This window comes from Cornus florida, unplaced genomic scaffold, assembly GCF_030987335.1.
Source record: "Cornus florida cultivar Cherokee Brave unplaced genomic scaffold, ASM3098733v1 CherokeeBrave_3.0.0_Hap2_Chr07, whole genome shotgun sequence".
NCBI lineage: Eukaryota > Viridiplantae > Streptophyta > Magnoliopsida > Cornales > Cornaceae > Cornus > Cornus florida.
Window position 1 is genome coordinate 21,009,998 of NW_026775577.1, and position 23,362 is coordinate 21,033,359.

At 34.7% G+C, this 23,362-nt stretch overlaps 3 protein-coding genes across 4 annotated transcripts; all 3 read left to right on the plus strand.

The window, feature by feature from the left end:
- The first annotated feature begins 1,411 nt into the window (after positions 1 to 1,411).
- On the plus strand, positions 1,412 to 21,965 carry LOC132266757 (uncharacterized). 2 transcript variants are annotated; one of them, XR_009468709.1, is made up of 2 exons: positions 1,412 to 1,721; positions 21,744 to 21,965. XR_009468709.1 is itself a non-coding variant. In XM_059767743.1 (2 exons), the coding sequence occupies exons 1-2, from the start codon at positions 1,677 to 1,679 to the stop codon at positions 2,382 to 2,384; spliced, it is 384 nt and encodes a 127-aa protein (XP_059623726.1). In that variant the 5' UTR covers positions 1,412 to 1,676; the 3' UTR covers positions 2,385 to 2,801. The 2 variants fall into 2 exon arrangements, 1 of the variants encoding a protein (XP_059623726.1); XM_059767743.1 differs by lacking the exon at positions 21,744 to 21,965 and adding an exon at positions 2,046 to 2,801.
- On the plus strand, positions 5,817 to 7,253 carry LOC132316389 (uncharacterized). Its single transcript, XM_059814870.1, has one exon. It carries the CDS (start codon positions 5,826 to 5,828, stop codon positions 7,251 to 7,253), a length of 1,428 nt encoding a protein of 475 aa, XP_059670853.1. The 5' UTR covers positions 5,817 to 5,825.
- Positions 7,467 to 8,722, plus strand: LOC132267551 (uncharacterized). Its single transcript, XM_059768701.1, has 4 exons — positions 7,467 to 7,652; positions 7,764 to 7,882; positions 7,970 to 8,243; positions 8,331 to 8,722. Exons 1-4 carry the CDS (start codon positions 7,535 to 7,537, stop codon positions 8,441 to 8,443), a joined length of 624 nt encoding a protein of 207 aa, XP_059624684.1. The 5' UTR covers positions 7,467 to 7,534; the 3' UTR covers positions 8,444 to 8,722.
- Positions 21,966 to 23,362: the final 1,397 nt, after the last annotated feature.

Genomic DNA, 23,362 nt, shown 5'->3' on the forward strand with positions numbered 1-23,362 from the left:
GACAAAGTTGTGGCTGAAATTGGAGAGTTTGTATATGACGAAATCTCTCACCAATAGACTTTACCTAAAATAGAGACTCTACACCCTTCGTATGATGGAAGGTATGCCTCTTGAGAAACATATTGATAATTTCAATTCTATTATCATGGATTTGAAAAATACTGATATTAAAATTGATGATGAGGATCAAGCCTTTATTTTGTTGTGTTATTTGCCTCCTTCCTATGAGCATTTTGTTACTACATTGCTTTATGGAAAAGACACTATTAGTATGGAGGATATTAAATCCTCATTGAACTCTTAGGAGTTGAGGAAAAAGGTGTCTGGGAATAGTGACGATTAATAGGCCGAGGGTCTATTTGTAAGAGGCAAAAGTGAGACAAAGAGTTCTGGTAGTAGGGGCAAATCTAGATCTCATAAAATTATGGAATGTTACTACTGCCACGAGATAGGGCACATCATCAAACACTGTCCCAAACTAAAGGCAAAGAATGGGAATGGCAAAGAAAAGGTTCAAGAAGTAGCTTCTGTGGCAACTGCTATACCGAATGATTCGGAAAGTGACGAATATGTTCTCATAACAACTTTGTGTTCCTATAAAGAGGTGAAAAGTGGTTCGATTTTGACTGCAGACAGGAAAGCTTTCAAAATTTTGGGAATTAGAACCGTCAAGATCAAGACGCACAATGGGTTGGTGAGAACATTGTTAGATGTGTGACATGTACCGGATCTAAAGATGAATCTTATTTTAGTAGGTGTGTTAGACTCTAAAGGTTACAAGGTTGTAACATAGGGTGGAACAATGATGGTCGTGATGGATTCTCTTGTGGTGATATAGGGCACCAAGGTGAAAAATTTATATCTTCTCCAAGGGAATACAGTAACGGGTGGAGCTAGTACATGATCACTACAAGAAAAATAGTTTTTTACCACGGTTTTAAAAAAACCGTGGTAGAAGACCCTTTCTACCACGGTTTAAAAATAATCGTGGTAAAAAGTATATTTTTTATCACGATAATTATAAAACCGTGGTAGAAGACCCTTTCTACCACGGTTAATGAAAAACCGTGGTAGAAAGTATATTCTTTTACCACGGTTATTTTTATATAAATTAACCGTGGTTGAAAGTGAATTATTTTTAATGTAATTTAGGTGGTCTTTCTATCACGGTTATTTTAAAACCGTGGTAGAAAGTGAATTTATTTCACTGTTTCCACTCTTCTTTTTACCACGATTAATAGAAAACCGTGGTAATAATTTATTCTACCACGATATAGGCACCGTGTTAGAAAGTGAAGTTACTTTCACTTATCCGCGGGTGTTATTCCCGCTAGTTTCTTAAAAAAAAAATTTAAAAAAATATATTTTATATACAAAAATATATTTACTCACATGTACAGTTCACACACATACTATATTTTAGGGCAAATCATTTCAGTCTCCCCAATCGCCTCCATCTCTATTCTCATTCTCAACTCGGCCCTCTCTCTGTCTCTGCAACTGCAAAGTACAAAATCTATAAGAATCAGAACCCATATCGGCATATCAGATATGATTTTGAATAACGACGACGATGATGATTTTGAATCACCCACAAACCCTCAAGCATCCCCGGCGAGGTCGCACCACCGAATCCACATCGGCCACCCAGAAGTGGGAGTTGTGGCGTAGTGTCGATGAAGAGATTGAAAAGTTCTCTTCGTAGGAGGATAAGCGTGAAGGTAAGACTAGTGACTTGTCCAATCTTTGAATGTTGTTTCTCTTTTATTCTTGAATGTTGTTGCTTGTATGGTTGCTGGGAAAATGTGGAAAAGAAAATGAATTGAAAATTCGCATGTTAGGGTTTCATTCATTTGGTACCCAAGTATGTATCTTTGGTAATTCAAGGTTTATTAAACTATACTTAGCTTGATTGAGACGGGCTTTTCGTTTTTCTAACATCCTAAAATAATAAAAGGCATAAGATTCAAATTTTGATTTGTACTTTCTGTTTCCCCTTCTCATGTTTCCTGGAAAACAAATGAAAAATGATACTCTGTTTACAGTGGAAATTTGAAATCGGCTCCATCTCTATTCTAGTTCTCAACTCTGAACTTGCCCTCTCTCTGTCTCTGCAACTGCAAACTACAAAATCTACAAGAATCAGAACCTATATCGGCATATCATTTCAGATTGTTCACAATATCAAAACGCATATCCTTCAGCTTCCGTCGCCCGTTGTTCTAGTTCAAGTTCGCCGTTTGCAAGCTTCAACCTCTGGTCTGCTGTCTCTCAACTCTCAAGCCCTCTCTTTGCAACTGCTAACTTGTACACAACCAGTCTCTGGTAAAGTGATGCCCTTCTTGCAAGGCCATGGTGACACAACTTGTAACAGACAACGTTGAAATTACATGCTATGTGAGGGTTAATATTATGTGGACTAGCTCAATTAAGGATTAGGCTTTGATGATTTTTTTGAGACCTCTTGACGATGACTTGCTATGTAATAGCTCTTGCTTAGTTTGAATTCACGTGTATTGATGGACAACATTCTTTTATGATGTTTGTATGTATTTTTGGAGGAAGGAAAAGATTTAGAAACCCACCCATTTATCTTTGGAGTTCCTATTAAATCACATATCATAATTTCTCATTTTACATTTTAGTGGTTTGTAACGAGACCATGGAGGCAATGCCATTTATCTAAGTATGCATGCAAGTGTCATTATATTTTGACTTATTGCAGATGTAGTATGTTTTTATGTTAATTTGGGTTATAAATTTATATATATTAGTTAGAAGTTATATGCATAAATCTAGAGTGAAGGCATGTGTTGAAATCCAATGACTAGTATAATTTTATTTGTAAGTTTCATTACAAATTATTATTATTAATATTATTATTATTATTATTATTACTACTACTACTACAGTACTATTTTTGCTATGTTCACATTTTGATTGGAATAACCATTTAATTTAGATGCTATAGTTTAACTCCTTAAAATATGTGTCTTGCCGTAGTTATATATATATATATATAAAGGCATTAAAATCTAGTCAGCCAACATCCAATGAGTCAATGACTAGTATAATTTTATTTGAAAGTCATAGTTTGTTTATTTAATTCATGTGCATTATCATGGTTGAATAAGTTAAGTTCAAGACCATGATTAAAGTTCATGTACAGGCCTATTTTTTGCACGAAAATATGCACCCTCAGACTTGAACCTGTGTTCTAATCATGGTTGTTAAAATCGCGATTCTGAGTCGTAGAATTGCACGATTCTACGACTCAGCTCTTAAAATCGACTCAAATCGGATCAGAATCGCCCAATTGATAGAATCGTAGGTAGAATCGTTAGAATCGTTGTTAGAATCGTAGAATCGTACGATTCTATACGATTCTACCGATTCTACAAAAAATGTGTGTTTGGGGCCTTTGGGCGGGCCTTTATACTATTTGGTCTTTGGGCCATTATTCTTTTAGTTGTTTGGGCCAAAGCCTGACCCAAATTTTGTATAAAAATTTATTTACCAAATTATATATTTTAATTATTTATTTTATAAATCATAAAATACAAAACAAAGTTACAAACCCTATCTCATCTCAGAGAGGAGTGAGGAGTCGAGGACTGAGAGGAGGCGGCAGTGCAGAGGGCAGAGGCTCATAGCTTGCAGATCAGAATCATCGGATCCATACAACAGGTTCGGCCAGGTATGTTATATATTTATTTTCTTCCTTGATCAAGAAACTCCAACTACTAATTAACAGGATCCATGACGAGAATTCAACCAATTGAAAAATAATAGGAAATATATACACACAAAGATATAATAAATAACTTCAAATCCTGTTTTGAATATATATATAATTTTGAATAGACTGGTTTGATGAATTCTTATTATTATTTTTTATTTCTAGTGTTTGGAAACCTGCTTTGAATTAAAAAAAAATAGAGGTAGATTTAGGGCAGTAAAATAGAGGAATGTTGAGGTAAATTAAGAGAGATGGAGAGGAGAACAGATCTAAAAGCAAAGCTATGCATATGCATAATTTATTCAGTGAAATCAATTTTTTTTTATAATGGCTAGCTCTCCATCTTATCATTACTTAACTATGCTTAAGGAGTTGTATCTTGGTGCTAACTACTTGGAAGGTATGATACTGAATTTTTTATTTTTTATTTTATTCAATTAGCGTCTGCCTGTTCATAAGGATCGGTTCTTACAGACTGGATTCCATGTAACAAGTTCGCAAAATTATAAATGTCTGGCTGCTTCTTCTAATTGGAGGTATGGCTGTAAATGAGTTAAAGGCGAGCCAAGTAGGGTTTTGTTGGAGCTCTGCTTCACCTTATAGGCTATCATGAAATTAGATAATTTATTCAGTGATTCAGCTGTACAATCAGTTTTTTATATGCATATACATAATTTATTCAGTGATTCACAAGTACATAATATAATATTTTTATAATGGATTAAGGAAAAAAAAAAATAGAGAAAAAGACAAGCAATTCATGGAACAATAATACTATTACAAAACTCAAACCTAAGAGAGAATGAAGTTCCATTGGTAGAAACCTAAGAGCACAGTCTAGAGACAGAAAGAGGATATGAGGTAGAGAGAGAGGGAATATGGGGATATAGATAGAACAAACACAGTTGAATTGAGTTGTGATGTGAATGAGAAGTGTTGTCCAATCCTAGTGTTTCTCCAACATGTAACTTTGGCACGAGTAGGGCTTTGTACCTCGAATTTAGAACATGGTTTGGTAGTTGGTACCTTCAAAATCAGAATCCAACTAATAATAATTCTTGATTTTTTTATTTTTTTTTATTTTTTTTATTTTAATCCTTATTGATAATTTGTTCCCATATGTGTATATTCTTTTAAACATACTTGTAACATGTAGGTGCTTATGAAAATTTTATATAAGACAATTCGAAAAGAATTTTAAATTACTCAGAGACTAAAACAGAAAAAGTAATTTAAAATAATTACTGTATCTTACAACAATATATGATATTAAACTAAAACATTTAAATGCGGACAATAAGACCATCTAATCTAACAACATGCAGTACTGATTAGAAACTCTATGTCGTGACTGATTGACTGATTCCTATGAATCATTAAAGCTTTATATGTTCCAAAAAAATCAGCATTATAATGACAATGGGTCAAGTGCAAAAAACACCCTTTAAGTATGCATATAGTGCATATCACATCCCTCCCATGCAAAAAACACCTCTCAAGTTTCAATTTGGTGCAATCAAGTCCCTTTGGCACGTTTAAAACCAAACTTGACCAAAATACTCTTAGTCAATAATTTTATAAAAATACAAAAAGGACCATAAACAGTGAACGCCTTGCACACCATAAAGCTCTTTCTACAGTAGAAACATGAAACGAAGTGAGGAACTGAGTAGGTGTTGTTTTTGGTGTTGGGAAGAAAAGTGCACAAAAGAGGAAATTATGGAGAAGGTACTAAACTAAGCACACAGTCACACACACAATCGTATATACCCTTTTTTATATTTAATATATATATATGTACCTCAGGATTAATCTTAGTTAATACATAACTTTCTGTTGGCTCCATGATTATATACACACACACACACACACACACACACAAACAGTAGGTTCTAGCTTCAAATTAAGAAGTATATATGTGTAGTGAATTTAATTAATTTGTTGCAGGATAAGCAGGCCTAAGGCTTAATACACCTGATCTGCTTTCTTATCCGTATTTGTAATCCTGCCAACTAGTTATATGAATTATATGAATGCAAAACTTTTGATTGGTTAAATAACTTGAATTATATGAATATTGAAATAGATGTCATCAGCTGGAAGTTCTGGTAAAACTACAAGAAAAAATGCTCTGGGACAAAGATTAGATCCGGGATGGGAACATGGGGTTGAGGATGGGACTTCAAAAAAAGTGAAGTGTCGGTATTGCAACACTTCCCATTCTGGGGGTATTTATCGGCATAAACATCACTTGGCTGGCACTCATTTAAATGTTGAGCCGTGTCCACAAGTGCCCGAAGAAGTGAGAACACAATTTCAAAAAATTCTTCAAGCTCATTCAGAGGAAAGTCAAAAGAAGAAGAAACAAAACTTATATGATGTTGATATCGATGATGATGATAGTGAATGTATAGCCTTAGAACAATCAAAGAAGAGGAAGCAAGGTGGTGCAATGGATGGATTTGTAACAAAGAATTCGTCACGGCAAACAACATTGAATGAGAAATTTAAAAAGGAAGAGAGAGATGCAGTATGTCAAATCATAGCCCGATTTTTTTATACCAGTGCTATACCATTCAATTGTGTGAACAATCCCATATTTCCTCTTATGATTAAAAGGATTGGAGAGTATGGGAGGGGGCTCAATCCTCCTTCTTATCATGAAATTAGAGAGACATTCTTGAAGAAGGAAGTTAGTGAAGCATTGAATATACTCGAGAATTTTAGAGGAGAATGGGTGAAGACTGGATGTACTATTATGTCAGATGGGTGGTCTGACAGGAGGAGACGTTCAATATGTAATTTTCTTGTCAATAGCCCATCGGGAACTATCTTTTTGTCATCCCGAGATACTTCTGATATTTCAAAAACTGGCCAAATGGTTTTTGAAATGTTAGATGAGATTGTGGAAAAAGTTGGAGAAGAAAATGTTGTACAAGTTGTAACTGATAATGCTTCTAACTACAAATTGGCTGGAGAGATGTTGATGGAAAAGAGGAAAAAATTATTTTGGACACCTTGTGCCGCTCATTGCATTGATTTGATGTTGAAGGATTTTGAGAAAAAAATTGAGATGCATAGTGGGACAATTGAAGATGGAAGGATGATTGTTTCATACATTTATTCAAGGTGTATGCTGAACCATTGGATGAAGGAATTCACAAATGGCAAGGAGCTTATTAGACCTGCAGTGACGCGATTTGCCACTTCTTACTTAACTTTGCAGCGTCTTAATGAACTAAAAGGAGAATTGATGAATCTTTTTACATCATCTAAGTGGAAGTCTAGTAAGTTTGCAAGGACACGTAAAGGGAAAAGAGTTGAAGGTGTGGCTTTAGACAATCGTAACTTCTGGACAAATGTTGCCAATTGTCTAAGAGCTGCAATACCTCTTGTTAAAGTACTCCGATTGGTGGATTCTGATGAGAGACCGGCTATGGGATTCATTTATGGAGCAATGGATCGTGCCAAGGAGGAAATTAAGAAAAACTTCAATGGAATCAAAAAGTGGTAAAGTTTTAATTTATTTAAAAACTAAAAGAGTAATAGAGTTTTTTATTGTTTAGAATATAGTATTGTTTGTAAATAGTTAAACTGAAAATTATTAGACTTACATTAAATTAACGATTTTGTAGGTATGAACCTATTTGTACGATCATTGATGCAAGATGGGCATCTCAACTTCATCAACCCTTGCATGCGGCAGCATATTTTTTGAATCCCCAATTCCAATATAGTCCAAGTTTCCATTTAGATGCAGATGTGAAAATAGGAGTTTATAAATGTCTCCAAAGAATGGTTCCTGATTCTAATGAGAGAGTAAAAATTGATTGCCAAATGGACACATTCAAAGCTGCAAGAGGGCTCTTTGGCCTAGATAATGCAATATTGACAAGGAACAAGAAGTCTCCAGGTTAGAAAATGCAATATTGATATTTGATAATTTATTATATTTTGTAATTCAAATGTCAATTGAAAATTGAATAGTTTTAACTTTAATGTTATAATTTTTTTAATATAATAGCTGAATGGTGGGATTCATATGGTGATGAGTGCCCCGAGTTGAAGCGGTTTGTAATTAGAATATTGAGTTTAACATGTAGCTCTTCGGGATGTGAAAGGAATTGGAGTGCCTTTGAGATGGTAAATTACTGAATAATGCATAGTTCTAAAATTTTAATAATGTTGTTGTTTAATTTTAAGTTTTAACCTCATTGGTAATATATTTAGGTGCATTCAAAAAGGAGAAACCGGTTGCAACAAAAGAAAATGAATGATTTGGTATTTGTTATGTATAACATAAAATTGAAGGAGAGGAACTTGAAAAGACAAGCTGTCATAGAACCAATTATTTTTGAAGATGTCTCTTCCGATGATGATTGGATTACCGAAAAAGAAGATCCTGTTCTTCCAACAAAAACTAAATGGTTGAGGGTTCTTGATGACAAAGTTCAAAAAGATGATTCCGATGAAGAAGATGAAGTAGAAAGGATGACTAGGACACGTAAGAACTTAAATTTTAAACTTTTATTATAATATTGTATAAATTATTACATTATATTAATTTTTGTTCTTTCTTTATGCTTTGTAGTTGAGGAAATTTATGCAATTGATGATAATGAAGATTTGCAGCCATTAAATCCTATTGATGAAGCTAATGAGGAAGATGGTGCAGGGTTCAATGATGACTTTATGGATATGTAATTTTAGTTTCTAACTTTGGAGAGGGATGAGTTAGGATTTGAGATTTATGGACTATTTTATTTTGTGTTACATCCTCTTTTATTTATATTCAGACTTTGGAATATTTTCTTTTACTTTTATTTATATTCGGACTTTAGAATATTGTTAGGATTTGAGATTTGAAGTCATGGATATGTAATATGGTATGTTTTGGCCTTATTTTGGTTATATTTTACATATCTTATTGTTTAGGAAATTAGTTTCAAGTATTTTTTCACAATTTGGTAGAATCTTACGATTCACGATCCGATTCTACGATTCCGATTCTACGGAGCCCAAAACGATTCTACATAGAATCCCGATTTTAACAACCTTGGTTCTAATGCTTGGTAGCTAGAGCTTTATGTCACGATCCGATTCCTAACGATGCCATGAGCATAGAAGATACGCATGCTGGTTGGCTAAGAACATTCATTGACTGGGAATGGTTCCAGGGAAGGGGCGTGCAGGACCACATGATGGTACCTCTTCAGAGTTCAGGCAGGTCGACTCGGTTCAGTTCGAGGTGCTTGTCGCTAGTCTTGGACTTGACTATGAAGAAGGGAGTTGGCCATCCCTGCACAAATTGGTCGGGAGCTGGAGCTGTTCCCCTGACGAGGCTATGGCAGGCCGAAACCAGTCAGCATGTATCCTTGGGAGGGCAGGTCGTGGTGGCTGACCAGGGTGCTTGCGCGAGCTAAAGCAATGCCTTGGTGCCGCACGGGCCGTGCCGCTGCGCCAAATCTCTAGGCCCGTGACAAATGGTATCAGAGCAGGACTTGGGGAAAAGCACAGAGGTGTGCCCTCTTGTCGATCCGGGGGTCTTGAGAATGAAGACGGTGCACTGAAAAAGCATCGGTGGGTAATCAATGCTGTTGGAGGAGAGCCTCCATCTCCCCATGAAGATGCGTCCTTTAAGCCGGAGGGCCGCGCGCATCGGATTGCCGGAGGGCTGCGCGCACCAAAGTTCTTGCAAGTTCAAGAGGCGTGCAAACCGTTGTGAAGGGCGGGTATCAAGCCAGCCGGAGGGCGTTTGTTTGCTCGGGGTGTCGCGGAGGCGGCATAACGTGAGGTTGCGTCCCGAAGAAGTGGGCGTCCCTTTAGCCCGAAACCCTATCATTGGGCGAGTGCAGCCAGGGGTTGTACAAGGAACCGATGGTGGGCAGGCGAGCATACCACTTGGAGGAGACAGGCTTTGGAATGTTGGACGCAGCGGAGTCAGCGCCGCACTGCGACGAGGGCGTCGCAGGATTTGGGTGGGGGAGAATGTCACGATCCGATTCCTAACGACGCCATGAGCATAGAAGATACGCATGCTGGTTGGCTAAGAACATTCATTGACTGGGAATGGTTCCAGGGAAGGGGCGTGCAGGACCACAGGATGGTACCTCTTCAGAGTTCAGGCAGGTCGACTCGGTTCAGTTCGAGGTGCTTGTCGCTAGTCTTGGACTTGACTATGAAGAAGGGAGTTGGCCATCCCTGCACAAACTGGTCGGGAGCTGGAGCCGTTCCCCTGACGAGGCCATGGCAGGCCGAAACCAGTCAGCATGTATCCTTGGGAGGGCAGGTCGTGGTGGCTGACCAGGGCGCTTGCGCGAGCTGAAGCAACGCCTTGGTGCCGCACGGGCCGTGCCGCTGCGCCAAATCTCTAGGCCCGTGACATTTAGCTATGTTTTTTAGCATTACTCCAAGCAATGAACGGAATATATAATATTTATTTATTATTACACAATGTCTCCACTATATTTCCTTATCATACAAAAAAGAAAGAAATGGGAGAAAGGTTTCTTGGTGATAGAATTATCCTTCTGAAGCACCCCTTCTAGTTGTGTTCATTGACAATAGTCACTTTGCCTGAAATTTTTTTGGGTAACAGCTGGACTGCTACTTTTTCTTTTTTATCTATTTCTTATTTCATTTTTTTTTCCTACCTGTACTGTAGAATACGAATAGACAAGTCAATCTCGAGCTGTGGAGAGAAGCTCAAGTATATGGAGATATCCAGCTGATGCCTTTTGTTAATTACTACAGCCTTCTCAGCTTAAAAACAATTGCAATTTGCATTCTAGGGGTGCGTAGATATAAATGGTTGGTATAGAAACAAAAGAGGATGCTGTTATTTATAATTTACTTCTGCAGGCAAAATTGTTGTCATAGCCCTCACTAATTTACTGTTTTGCACTTGTGCTGATATTGTGATTTACTTTGCATTTGGCAGCATCATGAAATAAAATAGGTGGTTCATTATGTAGACTACAAAAACATACTAACTCTTGAAGCCAACACTAAGCTAACTTAGTAAACCTTACATTTACAATATTTTTGGAGAAGAAAGGGAGCTAGTTCACATAATATTAACCCTCACATAGCATGTAATTTCAACATTGGCTGTTACAAGTTGTGTCACCATGGCCTTGCAAGAAGGGCATCACTTTATCGGCATATCATTGGTTTTGAGTTTTTTCATTTAACTATCTCCACTTAGGTTATATTTTGGTGTTATATTTTCTTTAATTAATTTGCATGTACTTGAAATGTAGTCTTCCAAAGGGATTGGGAAAAGATAACAACGGGAGCGTCGATTGCATGTGTGATACCCCTCGGATCCGAGACACAGGTTGATTAGGCCCAAGCCCAAACCCGAGGGAATATCAAACAATTAATATTTTAAAACGAACACAGAATACAAAATAGATCTAAGAAATAGAATAATAAAGCTGAAAGAAATACTAATATAAAATCCTCAACTGATAAAAATTAATAAAATCCAACTTCCAAAACTTCCAAGAGTACAACTCAGGAATCCATCTAGTGGATCCCTAAACCAAATCCCAACTGAACATAAACAAATACTAATATAAAATCCTCAACTGATAAAAATTAATAAAATCCAACTTCCAAAACTTCCAAGAGTACAACTCAGGAATCCATCTAGTGGATCCCTAAACCAAATCCCAACTGAACATAAACAACTGAAATTTAAAATCCAAATCTAAAACATGGAATGAAATCCTACGTCGTCGGTAGAATGAATGACCGTCTCTGCGCAGCTGTACAAGCCCTAAGACTAGAACCGTCCGATACCTGAAAAAATATAAGAGTGGGTCAGGCCCATAAACAAGTTCTAATCGAACTGCAATCCATACAGTGACCCGATACGCAGATACACCCTAGATATCTCAACAATATCTATCTAGTCCATACATATATATATATATATTCACACTAAGGGACATTCACTGGACTACAAAGGGGAACGCACCCGAAGGTGGGCATGAGTACTTAGACCTAATAGGGTACACCTCAACCTATGATAGCCAGCTACGCATCCACTGCATATTCGTGCCCTAACCATCGACTATGAGACTCAAGCTCATATCGTGGTACCATAATCATATATCTAAAGTCTATCCAAAACCATAGTATGTCACTCAATTGTTCATTGATCTGACATGCAATTCATAATCCAGTTAGTCACTCAACTTATTCAGCTAATATGACTTAACTACAAACGACCATTAACCCAGGTGGTCATTTAACTTACTCAGTTGATCCGATAAAAATATAAGTAGGATTCAATTTTTACCATCCATTCCCTTATTCCAATAGGGTAGGTATTAAAATTTTGAGCTAAGCCATCCCTAGTATGGCACCATCCCATACCGGTGCATACAATCCACAACATCCATATAAACTACAGAACTTAATTAACAGTTCAGCAATCAAAGTCCAAAATTGCATAATAGTGTAAAATATCTTAGCAATTAATTCCAATCCTTTATTCATGTAATTGCAGAAAAGAACTAATGTTTCAGCAATTTAAAATCCAGAGCATGCACAGGTCCAATCTGTTAAATAAAAGACCCTACGGTGCATCTAAAACAAGAATTAGAAACATGCTATAACTCATTAAATTGTTGAATTAAGACTAAGCAATTAATTTCCTTCCAATCGTTAATAGCATGCAAAGTTGTAAAATTTTACACTGTTCATTCCATTAATGTAATAATATGCAAACTTATTTTTAATTTGGTATTATTTAAAATCATACTTATAATAGTGTATATTACACATTCTATGAATTATTTACATCCATCTCAGTCAATTTAAATCATCTATAGCAACATTAAACAACTCCATAACACTGTTTTTATCAAAACAATAACCAATAATCCAAAAACCCAAAATTTTGCACACTGCCAGCAAGGGAGCCGACTCCATTAAAAAAAAGAGCCAGCTCTTTTAAAAAAAAGAGCCGGCTCCTTTAAAAATTGGAGCCGGCTCCTTTCAATGGAGCCGCGTCCTTTGAAAAGGGAGCCGCCTCTACTCCTCCTAGTCTCCATTTTTTCCATTTCTGGCGAATTCCAAACCTTCTGTTCCTCTTTAATACTGAACCTAAGGGTCTTATTTATACCCAGTAGCATACCAATGATTTGTTTACAATCTTTGGAATTAATTATAGTGATTAAAACTACTACCGATTTAACATCTTAAAGAACAAACTGAAACATAGACATGCAAGAATTGTAACAGAATTGATTCAACGCATACAGATCATCAATATAACATATAATAAACATGTAAGTTTCAGTTAATGATCAATTAAACCCTAGAGAATATCTAGGTGCACAGAACACAGGCCAACAGAAGAGATAAAGAAAAGAACTTGCCTTTATAGTTTTGGACTCAAAACCTTGTCGCTATCTCCCTAAGCTTTCCGATGATGTTCGTTTACCGTCAACTCGACCTTCTACTGCTCATCCTTCCCTTCTCCTAGGCCTGACCCTTAATCCACAGCCGAAACCTTCACTCTGTATTCCTCACAACCTCTCTCTATTTCTCTCTATTTCTCTAATACGTGAATAGGGTTTTGCTAACCCTAGTAGACCATACTATTCTATATACAAAGACTAAGAATAAAAACCTAGTCCATGTATATATAGAGATAAAACCCTAATTGCATCCTAATCGGCCACAATCATGAATTTTAAAAGAAAAGCTAAGTAATTTATAATACACATTTAATCCAATTAAAGACAAATAATAAATAAAAATAAAAACTCCAAGTAATTTATAAATAATTCAAATAAGTCAAATAATCAATTTAATTCAAATAAGTCGTAATTTATAAATAATTCAAATAAGTCAAATAATCAATTTAATTCAAATAAGTCAAATAATAACTATTAATTCAATTAATAAACCTAAATAAACAATTAAACAAATATTAATGCACTCAAATAATTTATTAAAAATACCAGGACTATCCTTTTAAAATTAGGGGTAATACAGTATGGCTTATCAAGTACATCAAAATTTGTAAGTTATATGGTCTTTATGTTCGATAAAATTCTTTTATAATTGCACATTTTTAATGCTTTTTATACTCATACTCAAGGGGGTCACATGCTTTTAAGTGACCAATTTTGTGGTGTATCTTGAACTTTATTACCTTATTGGTACATCGGCCCGTGTGGAGGCCATTTTTATTTATTGTTTTAAAATGTTGAAAGCATGGGAGTATGGGATCATCGTATGTGGAGGTTTTGATTGATTGTTATGGAGGAGAAGTTGTTGATATGTTGTTTAAGGAGTTAATGCAAGTTGGCAACTTAAATTTTTTTTATGTATTAGTTGTTATTCATATTATATGCATATGATTGATGTAAGAAAAAATGGGGTGGATTAATTATCTTGAAAAAAGAGTGCTATAGTCTGTATTCTCTAGTATCTCTTTGAACACTTCTTATACTTGTACTTTGTTTGTTCTATTGGTTTTGGTCTTTCAATGTCAAAAGAACAAGTTATTCAATGTTCTATCTTCTTACGGCTGTTTGGTAACCACAAGGACTCAAGGGGCAATTCTGTCATTCTACATACGTGTAAGGTCAGCCTATACTTGTCTGAGATGGTGCATTGTTTATTAGAGCCTATATTTAAGGACTTAACAGGTGCTGCAACTCAGTAAATGACATGTGGTGGTCTAAAGGGCAGTATTGGAAATTTAGCACTATGAACAGCTTGATACCACGTGGAACAATGGTCTTGCAGAGAGAAAGTAATACACTGTAATTTCATTGGAGAATGGTGGAAGGATCTTATCTACATTAGGGTTTTATGTGAGGACTATAAAGAGGCTGTTATAGCTTTCTTGTGGATTCTGCCTCCTCAATGTAATATCCAAAAAGGGCCTGAAAGGTGAGCTGAAAAAGGAACTCTAGTGTGATAAGATGAAAATAATTTACAGTGAGTTTTAAGTCATTTTGTGAGCTGAATTGAACCTGAGATTTACACTAATCAGTGTAAACATGTTGAAGATGGAAGGAAGGGCTGGCAGTTGCTGTTTTCTAGCGTAAAAGCAAGGGTTGAGGTGCTGCCTTTGGCTTAAGCTGGTATTGCTACTTAAACAAGGTCAAGGCAAGTTTATTTTATTGATTTACATCTGCAGACTACATGTGGTTCACTATATTCTTGCTGCAGTTACATTTGGCATATTAAAACCCCTTTAAGCTTGATTTTCTGGTTTAAGCACTTTAAAACTGAGATTATCTTGTTACACTCGAGCTACTTATTGATTATCTATCCTCTGAGGATACTTAATTTGGTAATATAAAGCTAATTAAGAGGTGACACAGTCAAGAATCTGACCTGTTAAGTTTATGGCTTAACAGACCTCATTTGTGAGGTTTATTAATGTTTAAAAGTTTGTAGTGGACACTGTGTGAATAAGATTATGAAGTTATAGCTGGGATTTTCACTTGAGCATATTTACATTGATTATTTATGGATGGGAGGACCATGAACTAGGCTGTATCACTGAAGAATTACTATTCTGTCCCTAAGAACAGTGTTGCTGCAGAATACTAATGAGTAGCTAATCTGGAACTGTAATTTGATGTTTACATGCCATTCTTAAGGAAGTATTGACCTGTGCAAGTGTATAAAGATTAATCAAAGTTGTAAGAACCAGCAATAAGAAGAATCAGACACGAAATTACAGCGTTACCCTTCAGAACCATAAAGTTTCAGTGCAGCAAATACACCTGCTGCAGACCTTTGTTTTGCTGCCTTATGAACTACATTGTTGTGCCCCTGCATATACATCTTATCCCCATAGTAGACCAAGTATATTTCATCTATTTGAAGCTGTGAGAACCCTTTATTGAAGAGAATTTGAACTGTTTCAAGGTTGTGTCTGGTAAAACTGAAATTCAGTGTTTTAACACTAAAGATGTTGCTGTAACCTTGCATTTGAATATACCTTGCTTGTTAATTGGTTTTTAATACCTAAGCAAGTGCATCTAGCCTATTGAAGACTAGGGGAGTGGACTTTGAGGTGTTCCTAAGCTTAAATTACAAAGTTGCCCTTGAAAGCTACAAAGCTAGGGTTTGTTGAGGTAAAGGCTATTTAAGTGATTGCATTGAGGTACCTTGCTTGTTTATCTATTTTCATCAATTGAGCAAGTGCACTTTAGTGATATACAACTGTGGGAGCCATTCACAGGCCTAAACAGAAGCTACATTGTGAAGAGACCATTCTACCCTTAAGATTGTGGTTTAAGTCTTTTGTGAAGTAACATTGTTACATCTTGCTCCAATCATTGTCAATCTTGCTGAGTAGGGTTGTATGAAGATATCAAGGATGTGGGTGACAAGTGTAGGTCAGTTCTGAAGCTACAAAGTGAAGTTACTTCTTTATCCTTGGTTTTAGGGTTTCTCTGATTGTGCACTAAATGTGATCTACCTTGCTGAGTTTATTGAAGAAGACATTTGTGCAAGTGTTTTTTTTGGCTATACAGAGCTGTGGAAGTCCATTGCAGGCCATTCTTGGAGCTGCATTGTGAAATTACTTCATTGCCCTTGATTTTAGGGTTTTTGCCTTGTGGGAGCTGTTTTGTTATACCTTGCTTATCTACTTGTGTATTCCATACAAGCAAGTGTATTTGACTTATTCAAGGCTGTGGGAACCTAGTTTGATCATCAAGTGAAGCTGCATTATGAGTTGACAGATCTACCCCTCTATTGTAGAAAAGTGAAGCTAGGGTTTCTTGTGTTGCTTAGGCTGTGTATTCATTCTTATCTTATGTTGCTGCTTAAGTATTTTGTATTTGGTGTGTTAACACCTTCCTTCATTGTTGATTAGCTCATGAGAGCTTTTGTGTCCAAGCATAGGGGTTGTGGACTAGGGGAGTGCCTGTGTGCACATTGTTGATCTTGTGTGTGTATAGAGGGAGTGAAAGTCAGTGTCCTAGTGAGTACAAGGTGGTTGGAAAGTGGGGCAGCTGAGTGAGTAACTATTTGTATGCAGCAAGTGAAGATGGTGAGCTAGTGAGTGTGGATTGGTTGTGAAAGCTAGTATCTATTCTTGTACAAAGGTGTATGCAGTGAGTGAGATATCTGAGTGTGTAACAAGGTTCATACTACTAGTGGAGGCATTTATTGGCTGAGGCCAAGAACCAAGGTTTTTCCCTTTTGAAAGGGTTTCCTTGTATATCTTGTGTTATGTGCTTATTGTGTGTTTGATTGGTATTGTTGATTGAAAAGTAAAAGGTTTAGAAAGACCAATTCACCTTCTTTCTTGGTCCAACATACTTCTTCTCACCATGCTTCCTTGAGTAGTGCTTCTTGATTGTGTCCACTTCTCATAGATACACCTTCCTCTTCACTTCTTTTGTAGTTTTCTGCTTTAGCTTCCAAGGTAGGTTGTGTCCTCTTCTGTGGAGTTTTAAGGGAAATTTTCTGAGTCATTCTAGCCTACAACACTTTTATGATTGGCTAATATTGATGAATCCCTTTCATTTTTCTGAACTTTATTTGGTTAAATTGAGGTGAAACATCAACTGTTCTGCTATACTTATAGAAAAAAAAAAAAAAAAAAAAAGGTGCTCATTTTATGTGCATTTGGACTTGAAAGAAATAACTAATGGTACATAGGATACGTGCATTTGGTTAAATTATGATTGCAAATTTTTAATGCTTTTTATACTCATGCTCAGGGGGGTCACGTGCCTTTAAGTGACCAATTTTGTGGTGTATAGGGGGTCACTTGCCTTAAGTGACTATTTTTTTTTTAATTAGTGTCCATCAAAATCAACACTTTAGTAGTTTAGTGGGTTTGAATCTTTAATAAAGTCACTAGTCTCTCTTGTCCTGTGCCTAGTGACAAAAAACTTTAATTTCTAGAGTTTTTAGCCAAGGTTTCAAAATATATATATTCTCTTACTAGTAATAATTAGCATCAATTTGGTGAGTTTTTGTTGTGATGACACCATTAACAAGTCCCTTTTCGTCCAATTATCTAAATGATTAACCAAAAACTATAATGATGGTACTTGAAACCTGATATCATAATTATCGTTTTCCCTATAAAACAGCATTAGCTAAAGATATGGAAGCATTTCTTATGAAATTCTAGATACATATAAAGCCTTTGATTTTGCCATTTTGGTCAATTTAAAAAAATAATAATAAAAAAAGAAGAAACCTTAGCGTGGTAGTAATTTTAGTTGTTTCCTTGATTTCCATAATCGTTGTATAAATTAAATTGTAATTATTTAATTTTTTGTTACTTCTAAACACAAATTTATTTCTGGTTAGTGTTATTTTCCTGTTTATAGTTGCTCATGACAACATAAAGGAATAAACCAATTATCTAAAAATTCATGCTCTCTCATTTATTTTTCTAGTACTAGTTATGTTTGAAATCATTATCGAGTGTTGTCGAGTTTTTGAGAGAAATGAAATTGAGATTTTTCTTAGTTTATTTTTGTTGATTTGAACCACACATGTTCAAGTTTGAGTTCTCTTTATGGTTGTTGGTTGTGTAAGCTTTGCTTGGGAGTACATTCAAATTGCTAGAAGTAGGAAATTTCATTATGTGGAAGAAAGGGAAAGGAAAAGGGAAAGGGAAAGGGAAAAGGAAAGGGAAATGGTCATTGCTAGAAGAGGATCATTGTAAAGTGATTGCATTGGTTGAATAATTGAATAAAGAGAGAGAGAGGCTATATATAAAAAAACCAGTATCTGTATGTATGTATGTATATCTAATACATATAACCTGAAGCTTTAACTAAAAACATACAACCTGAAGCTATAACTAAAAAACCAGATTTGAACATATCATATGATGGTAATTCACTTTGTCTTTGAGTACTTTCAATCACCTATTAAATAAGCCATGCTTAAGCTTTAATCCTAGGATTATTTCCTTGACACACTAAACTTGCTTTTCTTGAGTTAAGACCATGTTAATACTTGCTTTGCTTGAGTTAATACGAAGAGTAGATCTTTCAAAGTACCTTTATTATAATACCTTCTGTAATACCCCGATATTTTTAAAAGGAATTATTAATTAAAAAAATTAATTATTTTTATTTTATTTTTAAATGACTTGTTTTATTTAATTAAGTGCGCGGGTAATTGTGATTGTTTTATTTAATTAAGTGCGTAGATAAATTGTATTATTTTAATTAAATTATATTTTGTAATTTTATTTGTTAAATTTATATGGTGTTTGATTTGTGGAACGCTAATTAGTGAATTGTTTATTTTATTTGTGTGATTTTATGCTTGTGTAACTTTATTGTTAATTATTGGTAATTATTAGATTTAATTTAATTATTTTATGTATTTAAATTATTTGGATTGGGTTTAAAGGAAGTTGGACCAACGGATGTGGTATTGGGCTTGAAGGAAGCCTTGTTGGGTTAATTATTAAAAGCCCATGGTTATGAAAATATTTAATAATTATCTTTCCATAGTCATATCTACATAATTATATGTATATAAATTTAATTAATTAATAATCATTTGGAGGAGTATATATGTCAATATATATATATATTGACATATATAGGTATATATATAATTTATTTAACTAAAGATTATATATGGAAGGTAATATACATATCTATATTAAAATATATGTGTGTTATATATTATTTAAAAGATAAATATTATTTCTTTAATATGGTAATCATAATAGGAAAACGATTTAGTTTTTTTTTTTTTTATGTGTATAAATAGATACATAAGACTTTAGGGTTAGGAGTTTTTCCATATTAGAAAAATAAGAGAGTTTAGAGAGAGAAGAAGAAGGGCTAACGAAGAAAAGGCCGGATCAAAGAAAGAGGAGACCGAATTTGGAAAAGAAAGGCGAGTTCTTCTCTACTTCTATCAATTCATAAACTTATCACCTTGAGTATCAAAATTATTTTTATCTTGTTGATTAAAAATAATTTATTAATCAGATTAGATGGAACATGTTTATTCTTTGTAAAGTGATAGATTTAAACATGGGAATGTATATATGTATTGTTATGAAAATTTAGTTTTGTATGTGAGGTTATAATAATTAAATTTTATTTTTTGTATTTTTTTTAAAGGTTGATTTAATTATGCTTAGCATGATTAATTATTAAATGGATTAAAATCAACTATATGCTTGATCTATAACCCAAAAAGGTTAATTAGGATTTATAGGATTTTTGGGGAATTTTATATATTTTTCTGGAATTTTCTAAAGTGGTTTTATATTTTTCAGAAATTTATATTATTTGTTTTAATATTTTTCTGGGCAAACTATCATATATATAAATATATTTATATATATATTGGTTATTACATTCACCGGAGGCGCAGTGCATCAATAGGGGTTTTATCCAGTGTGGTCGCGTGTGTAGGAAAAAGGTACACTCATTGATCTAGACCGTAGGATTAACTTAAATTAATTGGATTGGTCTAGTATGATGCGGCACATCATAAGTCAATACACATGCGGCATCTAATGGTTAGATTTAGTTGATGAAAGGGAAAGGATCCAGTGTATTGCGGCTTACCAAGAGCACCAAACAACAACCAATTAGAAGTTGCCAACACGCGCCGAGAGTGTAACAGGCGCATGTGGACGCGTGGACGTGCCTGGCAGTGAACCTAAGAGCGTGGGGGCGCGTGCAGTGTGTGTAGGAGAGTGAGGCAGCGCGTGAGGGCGCGTAGGAATGCGTGTGATGTCCTGAAAAGTTCCCGTGAGGTCTGGTGATGCCTCAGAATTGATTTTAAACTCGTTACGGTTGAAAGCGAACACTATAAGAGATGTTCCTTGGGCGTTGAGAGCTGTGGAGTGTTACTACTATATTGAGTAGCATTTAATTGCGTGATATAAATAATTAATAATTTATTACGGAATGAAATATATATATATATATATATGTGTGTGTGTGTGTGTGTATATATGATTTAATTGTTAAGGATAAATATGAAGGGATGTGTATAGATATATATATATATGTTTATTGATATATATGTATATATATGATTTTAAATAATCACATATTGTTATGGATGGTTTTACACATATATATTATATAATATAGGTGTATATATATATATATATCATTTAAGATTATTATTCTTATTTGGTATAGTAATATGGTTGATTAAATCATATTAGGTTGGTTTTTAAATTAATGATATGCATATGATTTCTGTGTATGGATTAACTTGTTGTTAAGTTTAAAGTTAGTACATGGTTAAATTGGAGGCATGAATGAGTTGCCAAAGGCTTAAATATACTGCCTTATTAGATATGAATAAATTTCATATATGGAAAGCATGGTTGAGTTGCTAATTAATGGTGTAAGTAAATATACTTAAGAAAGCATGGTTGAATTGCTAGTATATAAATAGATATATTTATAAATGGCATGGTTGATTTGTTAGTGCATAATTACACTGTTATGTGCTTAGAGGGTTAAACTTTCATCTAAGGTTATTGTTTGTATAAGTTGGATTATGATTAGAATAATCTAGTACGCACATGTTAGTGCATTACTTTATATTAATAAAATAATATTGGTGAAGACATGGATGATTTGTCAAAGCTTAAATTTTGGATATGTAATTTAAACAATCAACCGTATTACTAGGTTTCGGATTTATTGGATTATTCCTTAAATTGCAATTTATTGCTTTAATGATTAAGTTACTGTTTAGGAGGAAATTAAGATGAATGGTGTTTACTTTATAAGAACATTATAAATGGGGAATTGGTCTAGGTATGATTAACAATTAATCATTGGTGAATGGTTTCGACAACTTAAGGAACCTAATAACATATAGGATTATTATATTGTATATATACGTATTAATATATATTTGTAGTATCGTATACTAAAATTAAAGCTTTATTAGAGATCGTTTTGGCAGAGATGATCTGTTTATTGATTTTCAGAGGCTTGGTAAAGAGAGCTTGCTCATAGGTTTTAACCCACGATTTATTTTTCAGGTTATTAGAAGTTCAAGTCTTAAGGTTGATGATCCGCAGCTGGAGGACTTATCCACTCTTTTGGTTTATTTAAAAATAGGAAATTATTATTTCTTCTTTTGTTATTAGTATTAAATAATAAACTTCTGGATTATGGATTATGGTTAAGGGGTCTTCAAGTTACAAGATTCCCGAATTGTAACCGTTTGGGAGTTATTAAGGGATTTACTATTTATTAGTTTCTTCAGCGTTTTATTTTATTCTTTATTTCATTTTGTAATATGTGCTTGTTTAAATACTTTAATTGTTTTGATTTTCCTTAATTTTGTGCGCGGATTTGATCAACCCGTGTTCCGAAATTAGGGGGTATCACACCTTCTTTGCTTGGTTTAATTTTGGCAACTTTAAAACTTGCTTTACATTAATTCTCTTATTTCAACTATTACATCATTGTCGATCAAAGCTAGGATTGCGGGTTGCGGTTGCCGTTACTTTTTTTGTTGCCGCTATATTTTTTGTATGGCTTATGAAGAACTTGCAAGAAGATATAAAGAATTTTTTATTTTATTTTGGTTAAGTAAATATATAAGGTGTGGATCATGTACTTCTTTGAAATTTGTATATGGTTAATTTTTGTATAAAACAATGATTTGGAATTGGTTATATATATATATATGATGTTATTGGTCAGTTGTAAATTTTTTTGGTTATGATGCTATTTTTTATTTATTTAGGGTTTGCTTTCGGAGTTCTTGTAAGGCTAGTATTAGGTAAAAAAAAAAAAAAAAAAAAAAAGGCTTCATAAGGGCTTCACTATTATTTTTTTAAAAAATTATATAACACTTTCTACCATCGTTATGCACCGTGGTAGAAAGAAAGACTTTCTACCACGATGTGAAACCGTGGTAGAAAATATCCTTTCTACCACGGTGCGTAATCGTGCGAGAAAAAAAGACTTTCTACCACGGTGGGGAACCGTGGTAGAAAGTCTCTACTTTACTACCACGGATGTTTCCACCACGGTTTAAAACCGTGGTAGAAAGTCTTTTCCACCGTGGTAATAAGTCATTTTTCTTGTAATGGATCTTCTACAGTTCGTAAAAATCTACATTTAGGTCTTGGCGAAGGAAGAATTATAAAGAGGAGTGATGATCCTAATTCTCAAAAGGGTTGTGAGGGGACTACACAACATGGTGGGAGATTGAAATCTGTTTTCAGATGGCAACCGAAATTGCAGCAATCCTTATAGGGAGGCAGACCCATGAGGATAAGTGTGATATTGACTTGCAAAAATCGTGGTGGTAATGTGATAGTCCATTCGAGTGCCATTAAGATGCTTGGGAGGCAAGTAGTTGGTCACAATAGAGATGCGAGGAAAAGTCAAGGACGTCATATTCTCCACAAAGGTGAGAAGATGACTTTTCATTACCAACCGATGGTTAGTGGGCGGTTAGAGAAGGTTGGTGAAGGAGATGTCAAATTTGAAATTTCTGAGGTTGCTTTTGGTAAGCATTTAGAGTTTGACACAAATATTGGAGGTATGCTTGTGGCTGCACAAGACATGCATGGGTTGAAGAATGAGAGCCCGAGGGTTAAGTTTGAGGATGACTCAAACTTAACTAAAATTCTTAATTAATTTA